The sequence below is a fragment of the Notolepis coatsorum genome (genome assembly GCF_963971535.1).
Source record: "Notolepis coatsorum genome assembly, chromosome: 20".
Lineage (NCBI taxonomy): Eukaryota > Metazoa > Chordata > Actinopteri > Aulopiformes > Paralepididae > Notolepis > Notolepis coatsorum.
Window position 1 is genome coordinate 46990715 of NC_140184.1, and position 24144 is coordinate 47014858.

The 24144-nt window shown below is 46.0% G+C and overlaps 1 protein-coding gene across 1 annotated transcript in view; it reads right to left on the minus strand.

Moving 5' to 3' along the window:
* The window catches only part of insyn1 (inhibitory synaptic factor 1), a 250417-nt gene extending 227635 nt beyond the window's left edge, over nucleotides 1–22782 (minus strand). The window contains exons 1-2 of the mRNA XM_084337169.1: nucleotides 22709–22782; nucleotides 21095–21463 (exon numbers count right to left, since the gene is read on the minus strand). Of these exons, the coding sequence (XP_084193295.1) occupies nucleotides 21095–21238 (144 nt within the window). The 5' untranslated portion in view covers nucleotides 21239–21463; nucleotides 22709–22782. The remainder of the gene's footprint in view (nucleotides 1–21094; nucleotides 21464–22708) is intronic.
* Nucleotides 22783–24144: the final 1362 nt, after the last annotated feature.

The following is a 24144-nucleotide window of genomic DNA, read 5'->3' on the forward strand; positions in this document are numbered from 1 at the left end:
ATGATACAAAGGAGAATATAAATAGTGATGCACCCTATTCTGAGTCCAGTGGGTCAACTCAAGAATCACATCACCCTATTCTGCTTGTCATCCTTTAACATGCATCTGCACCTTCAATTATCTTTAGTACCTATGCCCCTGTTAAAAGCAGTGACATTCAGTCTTGGATAAACGCCATTGATGACCTAATGAAAAGCGTGTTGTCCTCCTTGTACAGTATTCAGCTCAGACACAATAAAGTAATGTAGCTATTCTTGGGGCTGCTAGTGCAGTTTGATGGATGCCATTTTTCAGACCATTAACTACAGCCCACTGGTTTTATTCACAATGTAGAGATGAGGCCAAAACAAGCCTGAACACGCCCACCAGCACAATTGCAACAATTGATCTAATCTGTTCCACCCAGTCTGTTCCATACAGCGGGACCAGCCATTCCTTCGCTCCACCCTTCATCTCTCTCACTCTCTCTGTCTCTCCCTCTGTTTCTCCCCCCTCTGTTTCTCTCTCCCTCTCTCTCTCCCCCCATCTATCTCTCTCACCCCACTCTATCCAGTTTGATCCTACCCTAGGGGTGGGTGGGGTTGGGGGGCTTTACATTATGTACAAACATGCATACCACAATGCTCTACTCCTTTATCTATATCTAGCATATTTATAACAATCACAGTGTACATTTACACTCAGCAGAGCTTGAACCTAAAGCCCTCATTACAATCTATGCTGAGTGCTAAGGTTCAGGGGGGGTTCTCAGAAGGTTAGGTAAATCCAGTGGGTCTTGCAGACATGATCGGCTAGTCAATATGATGGGCCTGCGTCTTGGAGGCCCGAGCTTCACATCAGAGCTAGGTAAAAGAGACTCGAGGGAACGCTTCGCCTGGTAGTTTTATTATCTACACAGATCTCAAGGTTAGATGCTGCTAAAACCTTAACCCTTTATTAACCAGCACTCCACCCTCCCTTCTGTCCCTCTCCCTCTCCTCTCTTTTTCTCTACGGGTCTCGTTAAGCAACGCTGGGGCTGTGGATCATCCAGGGATGAATCGGCCAAGGTGCTGGTCATTCTGGGTCACCACGAGGGTACACCGTGATGAATTCCTCACAGCAAAACACAATATATAATAATAAATAATGCAGGACTTTTTAGAAGTCTTTATTCGGCATGCAACGACACACTTGCAATGGGCGGCACACACATAGGAACACACACATGCATTGTTTTTTAGGTCGCGGATGCGATTTGAGTCTCTGCGCTTGACCCATCCCGTCGTCCTTCCCCCAAGGGCAGCCGGGAGAAGATAGGGCGTCGGTGAGGTACCGCGCCCCGGGGACCAATCCAAGTGCTCCTGCCCATCTTCGTCAGGCACGCGACAAAGTCAGCGGTCTGTTATTGTGCATATTTTTCCATTGGGTTTCTCTTATCGGGGGGGAAATCCTTGCGAGCACAGGGAGAACATGCAAACTCCACACAGAAAGGCCTGGGAGATACCCCACCTGGGTACCTGGCAACGCGGAAACCTGGTCCCCAAGCAGGAATCGAACCCTGGACCTTCTTGCTGTGAGGCGACAGTGTTAACCACTACACCAACAATGAACGTGACCCTGGAACAATGTGGGTTGGATGGAGTAAACATTTTAATACAATCAGTCAACCAAATCTGAAATTCCAATTTGATTAAACGAAAGCAGCATTTCATTGAAGCAGAGAGAACTCTAATTCATCTCTGGGATGGACTTGCATTTTATGAACGAGTGAGCCTGAGCCAGGAAGCCCATGGTCCAGGGCTGACAGGGATGAAGAATAGAGTGCACTCTCACCTCCTAGTCCCTGTTGATTTCTTGAGCAAAGAGAACTCTGCTGGAGGAACACAAAGTTTCATTTTGGAATTTAATTTCAGCACACAAGAGGGGTCAGACAAGGAGGAACCAATTGATAGACGCAGCAGGTAGGCACTTGTTGTTTTCTTCAAATGGATTTTAAAAGAGAGAGGTAAGTCTTTCAGCCCAAGCGTGGGCAGATTGAGGGGGTACCCATTTTCCCTCTGTGGGGGAGGCTCTGTTAAGCCTTCACCATGGGCCTGCGTGGTGCCTGTTAGAAATGTCCACAGGTCTGCTGGTTTGGGCCAAAATCCTACCCTAATCTGAAGTGAAAGGACTCTCTCTAGCGGAGGGCTGGGGCATCCTTGACTGGAGATCAGTGGGCCATGGTAGACTGGGCAGTCAACCCAGGAAACTGGCAGCCAAATGAAAATGGTTTGCTTTCTGGGAAATTCTCCACCAGGACACAGCTTTGTAATTTGTGATTGGGGGGAACTCAGTTGATCAACAAGAAAGTGCCTCAATCACCTACAGAGCTTGCGCAATAAGCTGAGGGCCGTCCAGTCACAGTAGATTAAATTGAATAGTGCTTTTGTAGAAAATATTACTTTAGCATGTACGTACACTGTAGGTACTCACCACTAGGGCTGTACTGAATGTCATTTTTTAACATTCAAAGTTTCTATTGAAGTATTTGAACAAAGCTTCGAATGTCTGTCGTCATATTTTATGACGTAATACAATTTATTTTTTAATATCCTCAAACTAAATCCTCAATTTGAATAAAGTGATTAATCTGATTAAATGAGTCATTTATTATTTATTAAATCAACTTTCTTTAATGAATATAACTCATCAGTTTCATCAACATAAATAATCCAATAAGGGCACGGTTGGTACGAAAGTGATGGTGATGTCTTGATTAGATGGAGCGCCGAGTGCAGCGGATGCAGATAGGTTACATCATTTATGATAAATGTTTTATTTTAATTTGTATGACTAGTCATATACTATAATAGTATAATACTATAATATTAGTGTAGCCTAATCTTTATCTGCAACTGTGAAGAAAAACCGATTGATTTAAACAGAATGAATAGACACATACAAAAAAAAAAAATATATATATATATATATATAAAAAATAGAAATGATTAAAAATAAAAATTAATTATGTTGATTTAGAATTCAAATGTCAACATTATGATCGAAGCATTCGGTACAGCCCTACTTACCACAATTTAGATCATTTCAATAATTGTATATAATAATAGCCCATGGGTGATTTGTTGAGGTTTAACTAGAGGGATGGCAGGCAGATAAATTGATGTTTGCCTCACATTTCCTTATAAGACCAATGGTTATTCGAGGGGGACCGGACCAGCATTTCATAATTGGAAGGAGGATGCTATCCCACCTCCACTCAATCAAATATGTATCCTAGCTAAAGATCTGAATATATTGTGGATATATATATATATCACTCTATATATATGATTCTCTTTCACTATAAGATTTCACAATGTTCCTCACAATTCTGCCAGTGATCTAAATTACATTTTGATTGTGGTTATTTGAGTGCCCCCTGTGGCCAACGTGTGAAGTGTTGCAGCTGTGTGGGTTGTGCCCTGTTTGGTGGCACAATCAGCTGGGGGGAGAGAGAGAGAGTGTGGGGCGAGGAAAAGGAAATGTCCCCTGCAGAAACAAGGGCCTTTGATTTTGGGTTTAGGGCTCCCTGTGGCTACCTCTGTGTTGCAACAAGACTCAGTTCAGCGCTTGGCGACTGTGGCACAGAGAGGCCATGGCTCCCTCCGCTGAGCAGGCATGCTGGCTGGCTAGCTGACTGACTGACTGATCCCTTGCCAGCTGTTTGTGTCCCTCAGCCGGCACGGTGACACTCAACAGTTTAAGCGTGCCTTGGCTTCGGACATGAAAGACCTCCGTGGGGTTAGCCTCTCTCTAATCAGATCATTTACATGGTGGTTCTCTTTGACTTGACTCTATTTCAGAGCACGAAACACCTTGATCTGATGGTCTGAGACTTGGGTGATGGTATCATTGTGTTGATGAATAGGAACCGAATGGACCGACCTGTTTCATCCACAGTGGCCATGAATGGTTGTAAAAGTGAAAGTACAACTAAACCCTCGCCTATCTGATTGTGAGCTAAGCTTGTAGAGCTCAAAGTGGAGTGTATGTTCCAGAAGTAGACAGAGCCTATGGTACTGCTGCAGTCTTGCTCTGCCTGGTGGTTTGGAGCTGCCACTGTTAACATGACTACAATGAGATAGGATGTGCAGACAGAATGATTGATACTGTAGATAAAGGGGCTGACTGAATGACTGACGAGAGATGTACACACAGACATAGAGACCAGGCCATGTGAGCGGATTGGTGCAGGCGTGAAATCCGCTCTTCGCTCTAGACGGCTTGTTCCGCTCCGCTAATCGCTCATGTTGACCCCGCCCCCAAGTCGCTCTCCGCTCGCTCACCGCTCACCTTGAATCGAGCGCTCCCCGCTCCACATCGCTCGGCAGATTTTTTTTTGGAGCATGGTGTAAATTAGCTCGAACTACAACAGTCTACACCCCCTGGGCCCCTTAACAATTGTTTGTATTGAGCCGTATTGTAATTGTACCCATTCTGCAATGTTAAATAACGTTGTTTATCCATTCACTAGCTCTACTAAGCGATGATAGCTAGCCTAGCCACAATGCTATGGTCGCGGCCATTCACGTTAGCATGTAAGCTAACGACAACAACAATGGCGGCATATACTTTTGTCTAACAGGATGTGAGTGACGGTTCACCCTTCTCATTGGTTGAAAATGGCCTTCATGTTTGTACATCGCCACCTGTTGCTTTGGCATTGTACTACATGTATATTACATCAGTGTTAAACCACTGTGAGCGGCCCGGAGCGGATTGGAGCGGAGGAGAACTCTCACTCCGGACGCCGCGCCAACCCATTTTAAAACCCACTCCGTCGCTCACGTCAAAACCGCCCGCTCCGCTCACATGCACTGATAGATACCAACAGGCAGAGAGACAGACAGATAGGCAGGCAGTGGGATAGACAAACAGAGAGACAGGCAGACAGACACTATTCAGACTCTCTGTCCCAGACTCACTGTACTCTGCCACAGGTCCAGCATCTATTACCTCCTCTCATTTGGGGCTTTAGTTCTCTCTCTCGCTCTTTGTTCTCTCCCTTCTCTCTCTTCCTCCTGGTTTTGATGGCCTTCCTATTTTCATTTCCCTCCAGCCGAGCAGCACGGACGTGTAGCGTCCTCTGCTATCGTTATGATTCCACATAATGACTACCTCCAACATAATAACTGTTCCCTATTCCCTTTTGGCTCTATAAAGATGTGCTCCCCCCCACTCCCCCGCTTCATGCTGCTGTCTCTTCCTCCACTCTCTAATTTCTCTGTCTTTCCCGCCTCATTTAATGCTTTCAATTTACCAGTCTTGTATCTCCCTAATAACCAATATGGCTGTTCTCCTACATTTACTTTTGCTCAGCTGTTCAAAAAATGTGTGTAGCAGCCTGAATATTCTACTAAGTATTCAGAAGTGCTAACTAACTGTTACTTTCCCTGTGTGTGTATAAAGTGTGATAAACAGTGTTCCTTTTGATATCTCGCCCGGTCTAATAACGAGGTGAGGTGCTACTCTTCTCCGGTTTCAGTATGGATCACTAACAATAACATTGAAGCACCTTTCTCCCTTTTTGGAGTGGTCCTAGAGTGGGATCAGTGGCGGTTGCCAGCAGGGGGCGGAGTGGCAGTGGTGGCAGGTGGAGCGGAGGAGAGAGGGAAGCAACGAGGAAGAGGGAATTACCTGGGGGCGAGAGGACCAGGAAGCTCTCTTCGGCAGTGAACTCGACCGTGAACAGTCGCAGCGGGCGTGTGCTCTGGAAGAGCCCCGTTGCAGAAGTTATGTGGAAGAGCCCCGTTGGAGAGCGACGGGTGATAAGAAGTACTTGCTAGTTGACGTGTTATCCTAGAAGTACCAGCGATAGTGTGTGAGTAAGCGATACAGAACGAAGGACTAACGTCCATAGTTAACGGGACTAACGTCTATAGTTAACGGGTTATAGTAGTAAGTGTGCGGTGTATTAGCATGCTGCTATCGGCTCGGTCTGACTCCAGTAGACTACAGGGCGCGCGGCGCTGAAGACCGGTGGTACAGTCAGCCACGTTGCGTTAGTAGTACAACCGATATAGCAGGAGGGTGCATCCAGACCCAAAGTTTAGCTGTGTTTAGGGTAGCCAACAGTATTAGCTCGCGCGACAGCAGCAAGCAACAGCCAGCAGTGGACGTCTCCCCAACGTCGCAGAGGACGCCTCTTCCCACCAGCAGAGGTCGCCATCACAGCACGCTCCTCCAGTTCACCACTGCCCATGCTGTTCGCCCAGCCCGCTGGCTGTGCTCGCGGGATCGCCCAACGCCATCTTGTCACCTGGACGAGAGGTGATAAGAGTGGGTCCGCCATCTTGGCTAAGTACGAACGGTACCTCGTGTATCCACATCAACGTCCATTCAAGTGAACGCTAAAAACCAGTGTCTAAGGGGTACCCCAAACAATATAAGCCGGCTTTAGTGTAGGTTTTATTTTGGTAACGTGGGCCCACATTTGCTTGGTTTCTTTTGTATTTTTATTATTATTCTTGTTGTTTGAATTCCCAATGTTTCTCTACTTTATGCCTGGGTCTCCCCTAGTACAAGCGGGGTGTATTGAGCACGCGGTGCCTATGGTGGGAATAGTGTTCCCCTACATTATCAGTGAGAGCACCCGGTGCCATTCATGAATAAGTGCTATCGGAATAAATCTGAAGTACAACCTGTAACTGATAACCTGCCCAGGCTTAAATACAAAGTAGATATAATTGGGAGCACTGTGTGTGTCTGTTTCTTCCATTTGCTAACCTAACCCCTGGGTAAATACTGTGACTGCATAATTATTTAACCCTTACACCCCATTCACAGAATAGCATTTGAAGGGTCTATACAGGTGGTCAAGGAAGGGTACTGCTTACAGGGAAGCCCAATAATACTATTGAACTGACAGTCACCGGGTGTGGGAGGGCTGTCGGAGGTACTGGGGGAAGTGAGAGTGTGTGGGGAGCTACTGCTGACCGCCTTGGAAGGCGAGGGAGACCAGAGTACCATTCCCCAGGTTAGTAAATCCTGGGCCCCATCCACTCCTGCTGCAAGCCCTCCAGAACGACATTCCGGGCCAAAGACGGGGGTACATATAGATCCAATTGTGAGGTTTTGCCCGCTGCTCACTACCTTTTCTCTGTCTTCCTTAAGCCTACTGTTAGGAATTCCCTATTCTCTGTCTTCTTTAAGCCTACTGTTAGGAATTCCCTACTCACTCTCTCTAGCCCCCACCCTCTCGTTCCTTACCCTTAGTGGCCACACCTGTTTGATATTCTATTATCTCTCGCACCTGTGGTGGCAGGCTAATTAGTCCCCCTGTGGGCTTTAAATACCAGGGCGCTTCCCCTCGTTTTGGCGTGGGGTCGTGTTGTATTCATGCCGAGTCATATTCCTAACATCTAGACTCTTTTCGGGAGATCCTCTGGCCTACCAATGCTGTAAGATGGACCTCTCCAGCCTTGAGATGTTTGCTCCAGCCTTCGTCTGCTGTCGCCGTAGCCTGTGGAGGAGACTGTTCTGCGCTCCCTGTAACTTCCACGGGAGGCACCTCAGCGTTCCACTGCAGACCCCAGCGCAGCTGTTCGTCCTGACGCACATCTAGACCAACGCGCATCTCCCGGACTCTCGAGCTTGGCACGCTCCTCCGTTCCAGCGCACTGACGCGCATCTCCCGGACCCTCGAGCTTGGCACGCTCCTCCGTTCCAGCGCACTGACGCGCATCTCCCGGACTCTCGAGCTTGGCACGCTCCTCCGTTCCAGCGCACTGACGCGCATCTCCCGGACCCTCGAGCTTGGCACGCTCCTCCGTTCCAGCGCACTGACGCGCATCTCCCGGACCCTCGAGCTTGGCACGCTCCTCCGTTCCAGCGCACTGACGCGCATCTCCCGGACCCTCGAGCTTGGCACGCTCCTCCGTTCCAGCGCACAGACGCGCATCTCCCGGACCCTCGAGCTTGGCTCGCTCCTCCGTACCAGCGCACTGACGCGCATCTTCCAGACCTTCGAGCTTGGCACACTCCTCCTCGCAGACGCACCCCGAGGCGTCTCTCGGTTCCGACAGCGGCTACCCGGTGGACGACGCTCTCGCCACCGCCACTGTCCCGACGCGCACACCAAGGTGTGGCGCGCACTCTGTTCCTCGGCTCCGACAGCGGCTACCCGGTGGACGACGCTCTCGCCACCGCCACTGTTCCGACGCGCACACCAAGGTGTGGCGCGCACTCTGTTCCTCGCTCCGACAGTGGCTACCCGGTGGACGACATCCTCGCCACCGCCACTGTTCCAGCTCCCTGTTCCGACGCGCACACCAAGGTGTGGCGCGCACTCTGTTCCTCGGCTCCGACAGTGGCTACCCGGTGGACGACATCCTCGCCACCGCCACTGTTCCAGCTCCCTGTTCCGACGCGCACACCAAGGTGTGGCGCGCACTCTGTTCCTCGGCTCCGACAGCGGCTACCCGGTGGACGATGCCCTCGTCACCGCCACTGTTCCAGCACTCTGATCCTCGGCTCCGACAGCGGCTACCCGGTGGACGATGCCCTCGTCACCGCCGCTGTTCCAGCGCTCTGTCCCTCGCCTCGGACAGCCAGCCACCCGGTGGCGATGCCCTCGCCCCGTTGCTGTCCCTGTACCTTTACGCATACGTCTGGGTGAGTTTTGATTGTGATGTCACTCACTCAGCGTAGTGCCCTTGCCCCCGTTCCCGTTGCTGTCCCTGTACCTTTACGCATACGTCTGGGTGAGTTTTGATTGTGATGTCACTCACTCAGCGTAGTGCCCTTGCCCCCGTTCCCGTTGCTGTCCCTGTACCTTTACGCATACGTCTGGGTGAGTTTTGATTGTGATGTCACTCACTCAGCGTAGTGCCCTTGCCCCCGTTCCCGCAGCTGTCCCCGTACCTTTACGCATACGCCTGGGTGAGTTTTGATTGTGATGTCACTCACTCAGCGTAGTGCCCTTGCCCCCGTTCCCGCTGCTGTTCCTGTGCCTTTACGCATACGCCTGGGTGAGTTTTGATTGTGATGTCACTCTCCCAGCGTATTGCCTCTGTTAGTTAGTTTGGACATTTCATCTCCCAGCGTATTGCCTCTGTTAGTTAGTTTGGACTTTTCATCTCCCAGCGTAATGCCTCTGTTTTTGGTTCTCACTTAGAATAGTATTTTTGGACTTTACATCTCCCCCTGTGTGTTTGTCACACGAAGATATTATTACTTTGTTCACTTTGTTATTTGGACTGTTCTGCACCTGCTCTGTTTTTTCCCTTTTGTGCATTAACTCTCTCCTCTGTCCTGCAGAGCGGCCCAGATGTTTTTCCCACCAGTCCCCAGTTCCTGTCCCAAGTTCTCCCCTTCTAGTTCCACCTAGTTCCTGTCCCAAGTTCTCCCCTTCTAGTTCCACCTAGTTCCTGTCCCAAGTTCTCCCCTTCTAGTTCCATCTAGTTCCTGTCCCAAGTTCTCCCCTTCTAGTTCCACCTAGTTCCTGTCCCAAGTTCTCCCCTTCTAGTTCCACCTAGTTCCTGTCCCAAGTTCTCCCCTTCTAGTTCCACCTAGTTCCTGGTCCCAAGTTCTCCCCTTCTAGTTCCACCTAGTTCCTTGTCCCTAGTTCCCCTAGTCCCCGTTTCTCCTGTTTCCCTAGCTCTCCTAGTCCCTAGTCCTCTCTCCCTAGTTCTCCTTGTCCCTGGTTTACCTAGTCTCTAGTTCCTCTGTCCCAAGGCGTTCCCTTAACCTTCCCTTAGGCGTTCCCTTACTTTCCCTTAGTGTTCCCTTTTCCTGCCCGCCTCTTAAAGGCACCTTTCCTTCCCCTCATATTATATTCCTGTATTTGTGATTCTCCCTTAAAGGGACAGTGCCCTTTTCCCTGTATTTCCCTGTTGTTCAATAAATATCTGTTTCTTGGCAAACCATCATACCTGTCTTGTGTTGTGCGATTGGGGTCGGTTACAAACCATAACACCAATTCTATAGTATCCTGCTACCCAGGGGCTGTGTACTACTACTCCCACAAGCAGGGATAATCCACCCTTCTACATGTGTGTTCATTGGAATTCCGATTTAACAATTGGAATGGTTTCAACACTGCAAATAGCTAAAGAATGCTTTGCATTTTATTTGGAACTGGTTTACTTCCTTCCTCTTCTCGTGTTCTTCTTCTTCTCCCAGACAGCCTCCCAACCCTCTCACCAGTACGACACTAAGGCCAAGATCGTCATAATATCCAAAATGTATCACTTCCAACCCTGGCTGCCGCCAGCATTATTCATAGAAAGAGAGGGCTTTAACACTGTAGTCTAGATGGAAACATATCCTGCATAGGGTGGATTCTTTTTCACCACCTGTTTTTTCTTAATCCTTGAAGTGTCTATTTTAAGATGCTGACAGGTAACAGGTTGAAATAATGTCCCATGGGGTTTATTTTTAACCCTTTATTACACCTATCCTGAACCAAAACCTGAAAAATAAGAAAAAGAAAACGGCATAACTTTTGAAGTTAACAACATATAGAGACAAATTAAAACATTTTCCCAAACAAGTTTGACCAAAGGAATTCAGTACAATTGTTATTTTTAAGATTCAACCACATCTTGGTTAAATTTCAGGACAGAAAAAGCAAAAGAACGCTGAGAAAACGTATATCACATCTCTATTTTCCCTTTTTACTAAAATGTAGTGCATTGGACGAGATCGATTTAGGTTAATATTGGAAATAATATTGTAATAAAGATTGTCTCCATGCCGTTATGCCCTAAATATTGTAGATTTTGTGTAAACATGGCCAAAAGTGGAAGACGAATGTGAAAAGACAAATTTGTCCTACATAGACAAATATTTTCACATTTTCCTATACAATTTGAAATCCAGTGAAATATGTTTTGTTAAGGTTCAAACAAAGTACTATTTACAGTACATCTTCTCTGTTGGCACAACCAGGGGCGGACCTAGCACATTTGGCGCCCTAGGCGAGATTCACCACTGCGCCGCCGCCCCCCCCCCCCCCCCCCATTGTCGCAGTGAAAAGGGTTAACCAGTTGGTAGCGCGGCGATGTTTTGATTTTTTCTTTTTTTTTGGCTCATTTTCCCTTATGTTAGAATTTTTTTTATTTAAAAATAATGGTTGCAGATATAGAGGGGGGCGCCAAAACTGTGCAGAAAAAATAAAAATAAAAATAAAATATAAAAAATAAAAATTATAATTGGCTAGGCGACCGCCTATATCGCCTGTAGGAAGGTCCGCCCCTGGGCACAACATTCAAACCTAAACTACTAATCATCATCATGATCATCATCGCTAAAGAGATTGTCAAAGTCTATCTCTCCAATCTCCATCTCTTCCTCCTCCTCATCACACTCATATTCTCCATCCTCCTCATCCATGTTACGTTTAGCATAATCTGCCTCCTTATTAAGAGCTTCTTGCTCTTCTGACTCAAATTTCTGGGCTAGTACCACAACAAGAGAAGGAGGGAGGATGGAGGATGGGTCTAACCGTCCAGACAGGCTCTAACACCCCCTCATCCATCATCTTCTCTCAGCCCATATCCTGATCATAGGGTTTGGGCCTCTCAAATATTGGCTGGTCTGCTCTTTTGTAGCAGGCGAGCCAACTTCAGAGCCAACTTCAGAGTCGCCTGCTACAAAAGAGCAGAACAGCCAATATTCAAGAGGCCCACAGCCTATGATCAAAGTATGGACTGGGAAAAACAATGGATGAGGAGGTGTTAGAACCTGTCTGGCCAGTTGGACCCATCCTCCCTCCTTCTCTTGTTGAGGTACTGGCCCAGAAAGTGGAGTCAAAAGAGCAAAAAGCTGTTGATAAGGAGGCAGATTACGCAAAAAATAACATAGATGAGGAGGATGGAGAGTACGAGTGTGATGAGGCGGAGGAAGAGATGGAGATCTAAGAGATAGACTTTGACAATTGTTTTAGTGATGATGATGATTAGTAGTTTAGGGCACAAAATACAAATAGAAAAAAATACTTGAATGTTGTGTCAACAAAGAAGATATCCAGTCCATGATATCCAGTGCATATGAAAATATATAGTTTGAACCTTAGCGCCAAAATCGCTTTTCAGCGTTATTGCCCGCCATGCGTTGACCGCCAACATCGCTGTACAGCGTTTTTTAGATCAATATTTAATTTTTTCGCCATGGCATTCATAATTCATCCACCCAACCCCCGATGCCCTAGCTCAGGGGTCTCAAACTCGCGGCCCGCGGGCCAATTGCGGCCTGCGGGATGATATTTTGCGGCCCCCTACTTGACATCAAAGTTTAGTGTTAATGCGGCCTGCGCGCAACTGTTTGCTGAGTCGTTGCGCGAGAGTTGGAAGTTTTATTTATTTTATCACTTGTAGGCTACCATAGCGCAGGCTCATGACGGCAACGTTATGTTAGTGACTTGGTTGAAACGTGATTCCGGAGTGATATCAAGTAAAGTGGAAGGCAAATGCATCCTCGCTATCTACTCTGACTGCAAGCAGTGCTCTGCATGTCCGGCTGCACTGCCACACTGTCTGTCTGTGTCTGTGTACGGGTCTGGTCCAATCACATTCAGCATCCCGTCAGCGTTTTCCCCCCTCACCCACAGTCTGCGAATCAGATGCAGAGTAGGGGAGTAGGGCGGGTCTTCACGGAATGCAAGTCGTCTCTCTCTTTCAGTCAGAGCAGAGTTGACAGCGCATCTACAGTAAACTCGCTCCCAGTTTTATCTCCGTGAGATAACTGTAGCTACTAGCCTAGTTTCGCCAGCAGGCAGCCAGCAGAAAAATATGACATTTTCAAAGATGGTCAGTAAAAGAAAAGTCGACTGCAATTCAAAGGTGAATGGACTGAAAAATATGTGTTCATCCTGAGTCCCAGCACCAAACCAATGTGACTATATGCCAAGAAACGGTAGCTCTTGTGAAGGGTGGCAATTTGAAAATAATGTATGACTGAGTGATGTAGACCATGTTTGAAGGCAAACAAAAGCAAATCCCCCTCAGATCGCACAGCAACCAGAATAACTGAAATACTGGCTGGTGATTTGATTAAACAGCTTTGTGATAGAATAAAAAAAAAATGCACAGTGCATTTCCATAGCAGTGGATGAGTCCACTGACACCACTGAGAAGCCTATGTTCTGAAGAACCATTCATGTTCTGAAGAACTGTTCATGTTCTTTTTTTTTTAACAAATGTTTTTTATTTTCCCTTTTTTGAACATGAAACTAGACAAACAATACAGTAACAGTAATAATCAATGATAAATCACAGGACAATAACAGAAATAATAATAACAATAATGACAGTCCAGTAATTAAATCAGAATGAATGTAGATTAAAAGACATAAAAATAATAAATACAATACATGGGCTCTTGCTCGCTCTTCCTCGCTCTTTCCTTCCCCTTCCCCCCCCCCCCCCCCCTCAGGACCCCCACTTGGACTATACATCCGCTATTTCATTTAACATCAGAAAATTACAAATGTATATGCTTCCCTTTATCTTCTCCACCACAGCTACCCAGACTGCTATGCTGGCTTCATTAACACCTAAAATTCGTGCAGTGGATAAAGAACTGTTCATGTTCTGAAATGTTATTGCTAAAGATTGAGAAGATTGGATCAGTTGTACTTTTTATTTGAATACTTGAAACCCTTTTTTTTGTGGAATATTTGATGCGGCCCAGCCTCACCCAGACTCTACCTCCAGCGGCCCCCAGGTAAATTTTTGAGACCCCTGCCCTAGCGGGACCCTAGATGGGACTGCAACAGCTCAATACCGCCACCTGGTGGATGGTCGGGCGAGTTACACTCTCGCAAAAACCGGAAGTGTCATCGGTGCATCGAGGAAATTCCTCCGGCAGTCACATCTCGCTACGGGACTCCTGACAGACACTATAGGATCGCTTTCTAAACTTAATAATCGATATGATTTCGGCGTTTATTGCGCCATACCGGAAATGGACCTAGGCGATCAGCGTCGAATAATTGGGATCTTTTTCCGCCAGTCTCATCGGCCCACGGTAAGGGGACAGTAACGTTATTTTCAGCCCGATTGTGCATTTCCTTGTTTGTAATCAGTCTGATCAATATATCCACCTATAGTAAATAAAGCCGTTACTGATGATCAAGGAATTATAAACGACCCCCCCCCCCTTTCCTCCACGCATGATGAAGCATAATGTATACCGATCATATACATTTGAATTTTTTAATATAGCGTGTATGGGAAAGAAACGGCAATCGATAATCTATCATATGCGTTTGGGCCTATAACTAGCGTTTTTGGAATTACAGCAGAAACGATTAAAAACATACATATTCTTGAAGGTATTAACACAACAATGTATGAATGAAAAAGTATAACGTTGCCACATCCTGAACGATAGATAATCGATGTTGAATGGACCATAGTAATGTCAATATAGCAATACAATTTAAAAAGTTATAGCCCTGCAAAGAAGGTAAACATCTCCATAGGCTTTTAACGGTGGCAGAGAGGGGTATGAGATGGGCACAACCCCTGGCGGTCAATGTGTTAACAATAAATAAATCACTGATCAAAATCGCATGGGAAAATGTGTTAATTTGTCTCTATAGAATTGTTTATACAAAACTATAATATTTAGGGCATAACAGCATGGAGAATCTTTATTCCAATATTATTTCCAATATTAACCTAAATCGATCTCGTCCAATGCACTACATTTGAGTAAAAAGGGAAAATAGAGCGTTTTTTTCAGCGTTTTTTGCCTTTTCTGTCCTGAAATGTAATCAAGATGTGTTTGAATCTTAAAAATAACAATTGTACTGAATTCCTTGGGTCAAACTTGTTTGGGAAAATGTTTTAATTTGTCTCTATATGTTGTTAACTTCAAAGGTTATGCTGTTTTCTTTTTCTTCTTTTTCAGGTTTTGGTTCAGGATAGGTGTAATAAAGGGTAAAATAATAAATAAGTAAATAAACCCCATGAGACATTATTCCAACCTGTTACCTGACAGAATATTAAAATAGACACTTTAAGGATTAAGAAAAAACAGGTGGTGAAAAGAAAATCCACCCTAGACTTCTGTGTTTCCTCTCGGATTCATTCTTCCAAAATCTGCCTCATTCTATCTGTCATGAATATGGAATGGCAATCACAAACACGAGTCAGCATCTTAATGGTATCCAGTAATGGGCTTTTGAGAGTGACTGACTTGAGAGACAACCAGCGCTCTGCATCGCCTCCCTCTTGAACATGAAAATATAATATATGACAAGTATTGTAAGAGTTGAACATATTTGAATGAATAGAGAATGTCTGTTTTCTATAGCTTGTCTGTTTATTTGTTTAACTTACAAGCGCATACTAAGTATTCATGTTTGAAGAAAATAAATATTATATGCACAGATTATTACCTGATTTAACTTTGAACAATGTAATTCATATAATAGTTGACGGTTAATTATTCAACCCTGTTTTACTCTGCTCGGCTATCTATTAGTAATGTCTGGGAGGGGTTTATTTTATGTGAAAGATAGATGGGAGAGAGAGTGGGGAAAAGTAGTCGAGAGATGATCTGTGCCTTTGGGGACATTTATGAGTGAGTTATTTGTTTTATTACTAAGGCCAAGTCTTTAACTCACCACTGTACACTGTACAATTAGTGGGCTGGACATCCGTGGCTACACACAGACTGCAACATTCATATGTTTTTATTTATGAAAAATTACTAGGTAAACTACCCCTCTACCTTTGTTCCTCGCTGTACCTGAACTCAAGCAACTATTCGCTAACACTTCCAGAACTGCTCTAATGCTCTATAATGTACCCATGGCTTGTACAGAACTGGGAAAAACAGCTTTATCCTGTTATGCACCGTGGGCATGGAATGATCTACTTTTAAAAGTATTATACAAGATACTGTAACTGAGGAATGTAAATGTTTTTGAGATGCCATGTTTTCTGCGACACTGAATAGCTGTCTCTGTGTATTGTTTTATGTGTTGACTATTGTCTTGTCTGCAATTATTGTGTAGGCCTACTGCTGCTACCTTGGCCAGGTATCTCTTGAAAAAAGAGATTTTAATCTCAATGAGACTTGCTGGATAAATAAAGGTTATACATGAGAATGAACCAAGTGGTTTCCTTGGTGGTTATTTCTGGAGTACAATTCACAGTACACCCACGACTGTTACAGAGTAACTGCTGCGCTGTGGCCCAGACTGACAGCCCCAACAGTGACTCATAAACCCTTTGAATGTGATCAGGCTTTTCTATGGACTCAACTCCACTCTAACGGCGTTGACGTCAGTGCACAAGGTTTTCTCCTGCGCTGACATGTTAGGGAGGTCAACATTTTTTCTTTTTAATCGGTGGTAGAGACAATATTTATTTAAACTGTATATTCCACCTCTGTTAGATGGTCTACAACAGTGGTTCCCAAACTACGGCCCGCGGGCCGGATCCGGCCCACCTCCACATTTGGCCCGCCCCCCCTAGAGCCCCGGAGCTTAAAGAAATAAAAAATAATAATAATAATTGAATTATTTTTTTATTTTTTTAAGATGGCAGCATCCACATTGTCTGTGCTGAATGTTTGTAAGTGTTTGATATTTGTTGTTGGTTTTTAGTACTTTTAAACATCCATTTTTAGTAAGTAGTATATTTCATTTGATCCTATAATATTTTTTATTTTTTTTTGGCTGGTAAAAAAATATGGCCTTTGTCCTGTCATACATGTCCACTGCCATCTCTGAGGTGCGATAACCTTTGAGTGTGTCCTGCACTGTGCTTTTAAATAGTACAGAGCTAGAGCTAGGTGGTCTGTAGGTATTGTATATTTATTTCATAAATAGTGTTATTTATTTCATTAATAGTGTTATTATTTATTTCCTCACGTTTGTTTCTGTGAAGATCCCGGAAAGGGTTATTAATATTTGGTTATGTGTGGCTTTCTGGAAAACAATAAATGTTTACGTTTAGGCACCCCTGCGATAGTCACACTTTTTCTGTTACAAACTGACCCCGGCCCCCACCAGAGAAGGGAAAAGTTATGTGGCCCTCACAGGAAATAGTTTGGGGACCCCTGGTCTACAACATAAAAACAAACTAAAAGTTAGTTTTTAGTGACAAAATTAAAAATATATTACCAGAACTTTTGCAGGATTGCAAATAGCAGCATGAGAACATGCAGGCCTCAACTTGGGTGCTTTGGCCATGCAAGACTCCAAATAATTAACGCCGCACCGATCGCCTTTTGGTTAAAAACTCAAAAGTTCAAAATGGAAATGATAATCCAATTTCAGACAGTTGTAGTCGAGACTTGGGGAAACATTTGGATGATGAAAAATGGGGAAGTAGGCATTTTAATTATAAACGCCAATGCCATTTTTAGAGGTATTTCTCCAACTAATAATAAACTGACCACTGCCATGGTGTGCGCACAGGGCTTGGCTACAATTTGAGTGGTTGTTTGATCTACCAATTGATAGTATGGTTTGGGACTTTTTGTAAGGAGAGTGGCTGAAGTCTTTGGGCCGAAACTGCGTTTTGAATAGCAGTGTGAGCGGAGCTCCCATTGTGATTATTTTACTACAGAACATTTAACATCTTTAACCATGTTGTCCGTAGACACAGAAGGACCTGTGTTTACAGAGACAGCTGTCTGGATGCATAGGCGTAGCAGAATTTGTGAAAAGAATTGTCCTCCCTGTATTCAAATCAGCATTTGTGATGGTCATTTTGTCTGGTACACCTAAAATGGCTCTTATGAAGAATGTTTGATAATGTTGTAGTGAAAATGAACCCTTAAAGGGGACATATGTTAGTCCTTTTCAACAAGTTAATATAGGTTTTTGAGGTCATAACAACAGTCTTTTTTTGCAGAAAAGAAAAACACTCAGATTATGCATTCTAGCAGCTTCTATACCTCTCTATTTCAGTCCTGTTCTCAAGGGGCTGGTTTTATTGTACAAATACGATAATTATTGTACATCTAGCATACAATAGCATAGCGATCATACCATTAAAAATGATGTCAGAAACATCTTTTAGGTTAAACTTTAGGTAGAAAAGGGAAGATTTACGCACAAGCCACCATCTTGTACACACGCATTTCATCAAGATATCTCCACACACACATACAAGGTCTTATTAACTACAGTGATTGTGGCTGCAATTCTGAACGGCTTGTTTCAAGAGGGAGGGTTCTTGTCACAGTTGAATTTCAGAAAAGGCAGAACGCATATATTTAACATTTTGGGACAATCCCTTATTCTGTAAAAACAATGCAAAGCATACTGCAGGAAGAGTCCCTTTCACAACACTCTCATAGTTTGCCTCCCCTGTAATAGCCTTGAGCATCTCTGAGATAAAACGCATGTATCACTCAGGATCATGCTCAAACAGGGCAGTTCTGTCTGTCTCCTCGTGTAGTCATTCACTTATGAGCCGCAGTGTGGGCAGGAGCTCTGGCTTTAACCCCTGAGAGGCTCTGAAATAAGCCCTGCTCCCCGAAGACCTCCTGGCTGTATAATCCCTGCTATCTCTGCCAATGGATTACCAGAGCCAATCTCCCTCCGAACACCAGCCCACACCATACCACCGCACCAGCCATCCAGACGCATCCCATCCACTCACATTACCCTTCCCTCATTCCACTAATTCATTTCAATACATACAGCCATGAATCATTTCTTTATGTGACAGTTGTTATGTATTGTGCTGCTCCTTCAATAATAATAAATAATAATAATGGATTCAATTTGTACCGCGCTCTCCATTCGTGAGAATCTCAGAGTGCTACAGGAGATATAGACAAAAGTTAAATGAATAAAACAATGTGGCCCAAGAATGACATTAGGCTCCTGTGTGCCCAACGATGCAACACTGAACACTAATGCTATTTCTGCATCTTGCTTTGGTCTCTAACTACACACCCTCAAGACCCCTACGCTCTGCATCTTCTGGCCGCCTCAGACCTACTCCTATCCAAGCTCCGGGAGGGTCATCAAAGAGAAGCCGCCTATTCTCAGTCCACAATGGTGGAATGAACTACCCACCCCAGTTAGGACAGCCGAATCCCGTCCAATCTTTCGCCGTCGACTAAAGACGCACTTCTTCAACCATTATCTGAAATAATAATAAAAAATAAATAATAATAAAACTAACCCTAACTAACCTTACTGTCATGCACTTATAATAAACTAACCTACACTGTAACACGCAACACTTGATGAACATTGTTACTCAGCTGATATAGTTGTACCCTTCCTGATGACGTACAGAACTTGTAAGTCGCTTTGGATAAAAGCGTCAGCTAAATGACTAAATGTAAATGTAAATGTAAATACAGTTCACAATCTTGCAGATCATCTAATTGCAGGATATTGATACTACCACCACTGCCGTCGCTGCAGCTAATACCGTCTCGAGACATTTCAATATGTGGATTGTGCTCCCTTGGTTAAAAGCGGAATTCCACGTATTTATAGAAAAGTTGCTTTACCGCAGAGTAAAATGTGCCAACAGCCAGCTCTGTATATATCGTCACGCCAGAGATACAGCCCTAAACTAGTGCACATGCTCCAGCTTCTTGCTCTACAAAGGACAACACTGAGGTGAGAAAGGGCAGCTGATCGAGAGATGATCAAGGTATCAGGGAACTCATTGTTGCGGTTCTTCAAAATTGAGTGAGGGTAGAGCTCCGTGTCATTATGATGTATAGCTCTACCAAATTAGCGCCTTCCACTGCCGATATTTCTGAGCAGAGATCGTTTGGCCACATAGAGAGAATTAATCAGTTATGCCTCAATCTGATAAATGAGTTTAATGTTGCTTTGCGGTGGCATTTCCCATTAAAGAATGATCCTTGTGCTGCTGCTGTCTAACAGGGTCTAGGATCGGAATGATGTTTGTGCTGCTGCTGTATAACTGGTCTGGGATCAGAATGGTAATATGTGTTAGCGCTGGCAGAGGCAGAGCCAGTGTTTTTGTTTATAAATAGCTCCAGCCAGCATTATTCCACTTGCAGCCATCCCATAATCATCAATCACTCCTGTATGCAGCGGGTTGGCTGCTCGGGTTGGCTGCTCTCTCCAGAAAGCCTGAGTGCTGCGAGGCGTGCCCTTGCACCTCTCCCCCTTGTGAGTACATAAAGGAGAGCGAGGTGAACAGGACCAAAGGAGGGGGGCCATGTGGAGGGAGGGGGTGGGGGTTGGGGTCTCCATTGTGATGGAGTGACTTATGGCAACTCTTCCACCTCTGGATCCGTTCAATGCCTCCTCCCACAGCTCTCCCACCACCCCAACCCCCACCCTCAGACCCCTAATCAGATGGAGGCAAAGTGCCAACCAATAATGAGATGAGTGTTTGAGGGGGTGGTGGTGGGGGTGTCGGAACATAACTGAGAATGAGGGCATCCTTGAAAGCTTTCACTTCACTCTCTCCCTCTCACCGTCTCTCTCTATCTGTCCCTCTGTCTCTCTCTGTCCCCGTCTGTCTCCCCTCTCTCTCTCCCTCTCACCATCTCTCTCTGTCTATCTCTCTGTCTTTCTCTGTCTCTCTCTGTCCCTATCTCTGTAATATACATTGTCACATGTGTGCACCTACACACACAGAAAACATATTTTATCCACCCTTGAATTGCACACACACTCTCTGAAATATTTTCATTGCGTTTCTGTGGCAGTTTATCACAGTAGGAATCCAGCTGATGTTTGACAGAATGGTTACATAACTGTTGCAGTGCTAAGTCCTGTGTCTTACCTAAGCATACCTCTGGGTTTCAGAACAGATCTGGCCCTGCCTCTCTCTCACATGACTGCCCAGCAGCAGTACCTCTTCATGAACTGATGATATCTCCCACAAGAAGACACCATCAAACAAACATGAATAACACGTGCATAGCATGTGCTTGGTCATGGAGTATATACAGCCATGGGGGTCTCGTCTCTTTCAAATCTTAATCTAAAGCATCTCTGTGCTGTGAAATATATTTCACACTTAATTCAGCCCATCTCTCTTATACTTAAGTGGCACACCAACCTTATACTCCCCCCCCCCCCCCCCCCCCCGGCTTTTTCTGCAAAGCCCCTGAGCTCAACCTGTGTGTAATCTGCATTTGTGTTTGTGTGAGTGCCTCACCTCCCGGAGTTCCTTGGCCACATCCTTGAGCTCTTTGAGAATGCCGTCCAACTGGTCGATCACCATCTTCATGTGGCTGCGGATGCGTTCTCTCGGGCTGGGGGTCTCAGCGGTGTCCCGGGCCGGAGCTCTGCTGAGGGACATCCTTTACAGGGCAACGTGGGGCCAGTGGCTGGCGGGCTGAGGGCGTGGGGGAGCCGAGTCGGGGTCCATGTCTTTGGCCGCGAGGAGCCTCAGTGCTGCTGATCCGAACAGGGGCCCCGGCCACGCAGGGAGACCTCAACATCTTAAAAGCACCTGGGCAGCCGAAAGACCTCGCTGCCTGGCCCGCACGCTCGCCGCGGGGTCACCCTCTGACTGCCATGCCCTCTGGTCGTCGATAGTTCCAAGAGTGAAGGAAAAACAAACATGGGAAATCTCAAAATGCATTAAAATCCACGGAGAAGAAGCGAGGCCAAAACACAGGGGCAAAAACTCTTCGGTGTGAAACCACTTACGTAAGTGTGTCGAGCCTGTTTATTTCATGTGTCAGTGTGCACATTTGAAAGGGAGGTGCTATTTAAAAACACCTGTCTAGAATCTAGATATGTCTCCAGGGAGGTGATATTTAAAACACCTGTCAAGATGAGCAAATGCCTGATTTATTCTACTGTCTGTCCTTTACAATCTTTTTTAGCTGTAGGACACAGTGACATAATGGCAGGCTACAGTAGAAAAGGTAAAAGCCAATGAGACTGTTCAATCCCTTACTTACGTACTTACTAACTAACTAGAGATGAATGTGGACACCTTCCTCTAGATCAGTGTATGTAGGCATATATAGAAAAATATAACTCCCACCAGTGGCTCAGTTTTCAAAAATGATCTTGTTCTACATTATTGGTGGCCAGCGGGGACAAGCATTGCCTTCTAAATATACTCCCACAGTGGGGGATTGTGTCTTTTTAAATGGGAGAAGAGGACGAGGCTGGCTTCAAAACAAGAGATACTCCTGTGTCCTGAGCAAGCGGGCTGCTCCACTAAGAAACAAAGGCAACATGAAGAGAAAGCTCAATCAAAACGGCTTCACATCAAAACTTCTCCACACGCATCCCTTTTCCTTTTGCAGATGATAACTGAGATGTGCCCTTCATCTCTCATCCGTGAGAGAGGGAGGAAGGGAGGAGGAGGAGGAGGAAGCGCGAGTCTTGTGTGCTTGGAATTTCCCAGAGAAGAGGCTTATCCCAGGTGGCAGGAACAGGAATCAAATTATTTCTAAGCCAACCGAATGTGACTTGTGATAAGAATTTGCTGAGGGGGAATGACAAATAAACATGGTTATAATGAGTTAGACCATGAGGGGGTGTGTAGGGGGGGGGGGTTGTTTCTTCCTGGTGTTAGGTCCACCGGCCAGTCCTCTGTACCTATGCCTTATCTTCCAAGTCCTCTTGGAAACCACTGGCCCACTCCAGTCCACGAGGGGTGTGTACCACCAAAAAAAGAAGAAATAAACCAAGGCAGCAGAAAGAGAAGAGAGGATTCTGTCCTCTTCTTCAGTTGTTGCTAAGGGAACTCAGTCTGCCTGCTTGTGCTCTGATTGGTTAATTATTTCACTTCTTATCCTTGGTACTGTACCGTTTCCCCTCTATGGGCTGTTTTCAGAGAGAGAAGAGGCAGAGAGCTCCCAGTGCCTTCCAGCAGGATGAGATAAATCCTAGGAACTCTTCTCCAGGGAGCACTGAAAACCAGGCAGGGGGGAGCGCCGCTCGCTGAAGCCAGGGTGTTGCTACCGCCACGGGGCAAGCTGGCCAATCACACATGGCACCTGGAGAGACGGGGAAGGAAGCCAATCGTTTATTCTTTCTCTCTCTCTCTCTCTATTTCTAAAGGTTCAGCTGCACTGCAAATAGAACAACAACAATAGAAGGGAGAGAAAGAGAAGGAGACAGATAGGAATTAACTGTGGAGATGGAACTTGGCGCTTTTGAGATCTGTTGAGATGCATCTCTAGTCTCGGCAGCACTTCGCTCCACCACCTGCCCACGCAAGCACACACACACACAAACATATGCACAGGGACACACACACATGAATGCGTACGTTTGCACGAGCACACACACACACACTCACCTATCCTTGACATTAGTTGCTGTTGCCGTGTCCAGAACTCACTGTCCATGGTACTGGTTGTGTGTGCAAAGCAGCCTCATCTCAGCCACACACATCTTGCTAGTTCCTCAACAGTCTCAACCCCTCTATCAAATATGCACACACTGACACCCCTCTCCCTGCCTCACTCTCTCTCTCTTGCTCCTTCTATCTCCCCCTCTCTCTATCTCTCACAAGCACAACACTCTCTACTTCCCCCTCCCTCCCTCCCTCCCTCCCTCCCTCCCTCCCTCCCTCCCTCCCTCACTTACTGTCTTGACAGAGAAAGGAGCTTCTGTCAGCGGGTTACTTCATTCGGTGGCTGTGGCTCGTCAGAAGAGGAGCATGTGGAGGAGGAGGAGGTGCAGGAGGTGGGAGGGATGTACGGCCCTGACAGCCCTTCGAGAGGAGAGAGGCTGAGGAATAGGAGGTTGGAGCAAAGAGGAGCTCCTACTGCTGCTGCTGCTGAGGCTGTTGCCGTGGCTGCCTGCTACGTTGCTCTGGCGACTGCGCTGCTAAACACAAGCCGCCCGTCATCCTCATCAGCGATGTCGCCAGTGTGGAGGGAGGCAGCAGCGGACAGAGCTGCAAAGAAGAGACTGGATGGATGAGTCCTATGTGACAGCAGCTGCTCCTCTCTGCGTGTCTGTCCTCTCTCTCACACACACACTAACACTCTCTCTCTGTCTCTCACTTGCTCTTGCTCTCTTCCTATGTCCCCGTGTCTCTGCCCCTGCGCCCTCAGTGTCCTCGCTGGCTGCCGGATGGAGGGAATCTGATGGCAGAGTTTATCGTGGGGCTCAGGCTCCTGCCAGCAACACTCGGCTCCGCTCTGTGGGAGGAGGGGCCTGCATGCTTTAAAGGCACAGCACTGTGGAGCCACAGGGCCAGCCCCCTCTCTCTCTGCCTCCTTGTGCACCACC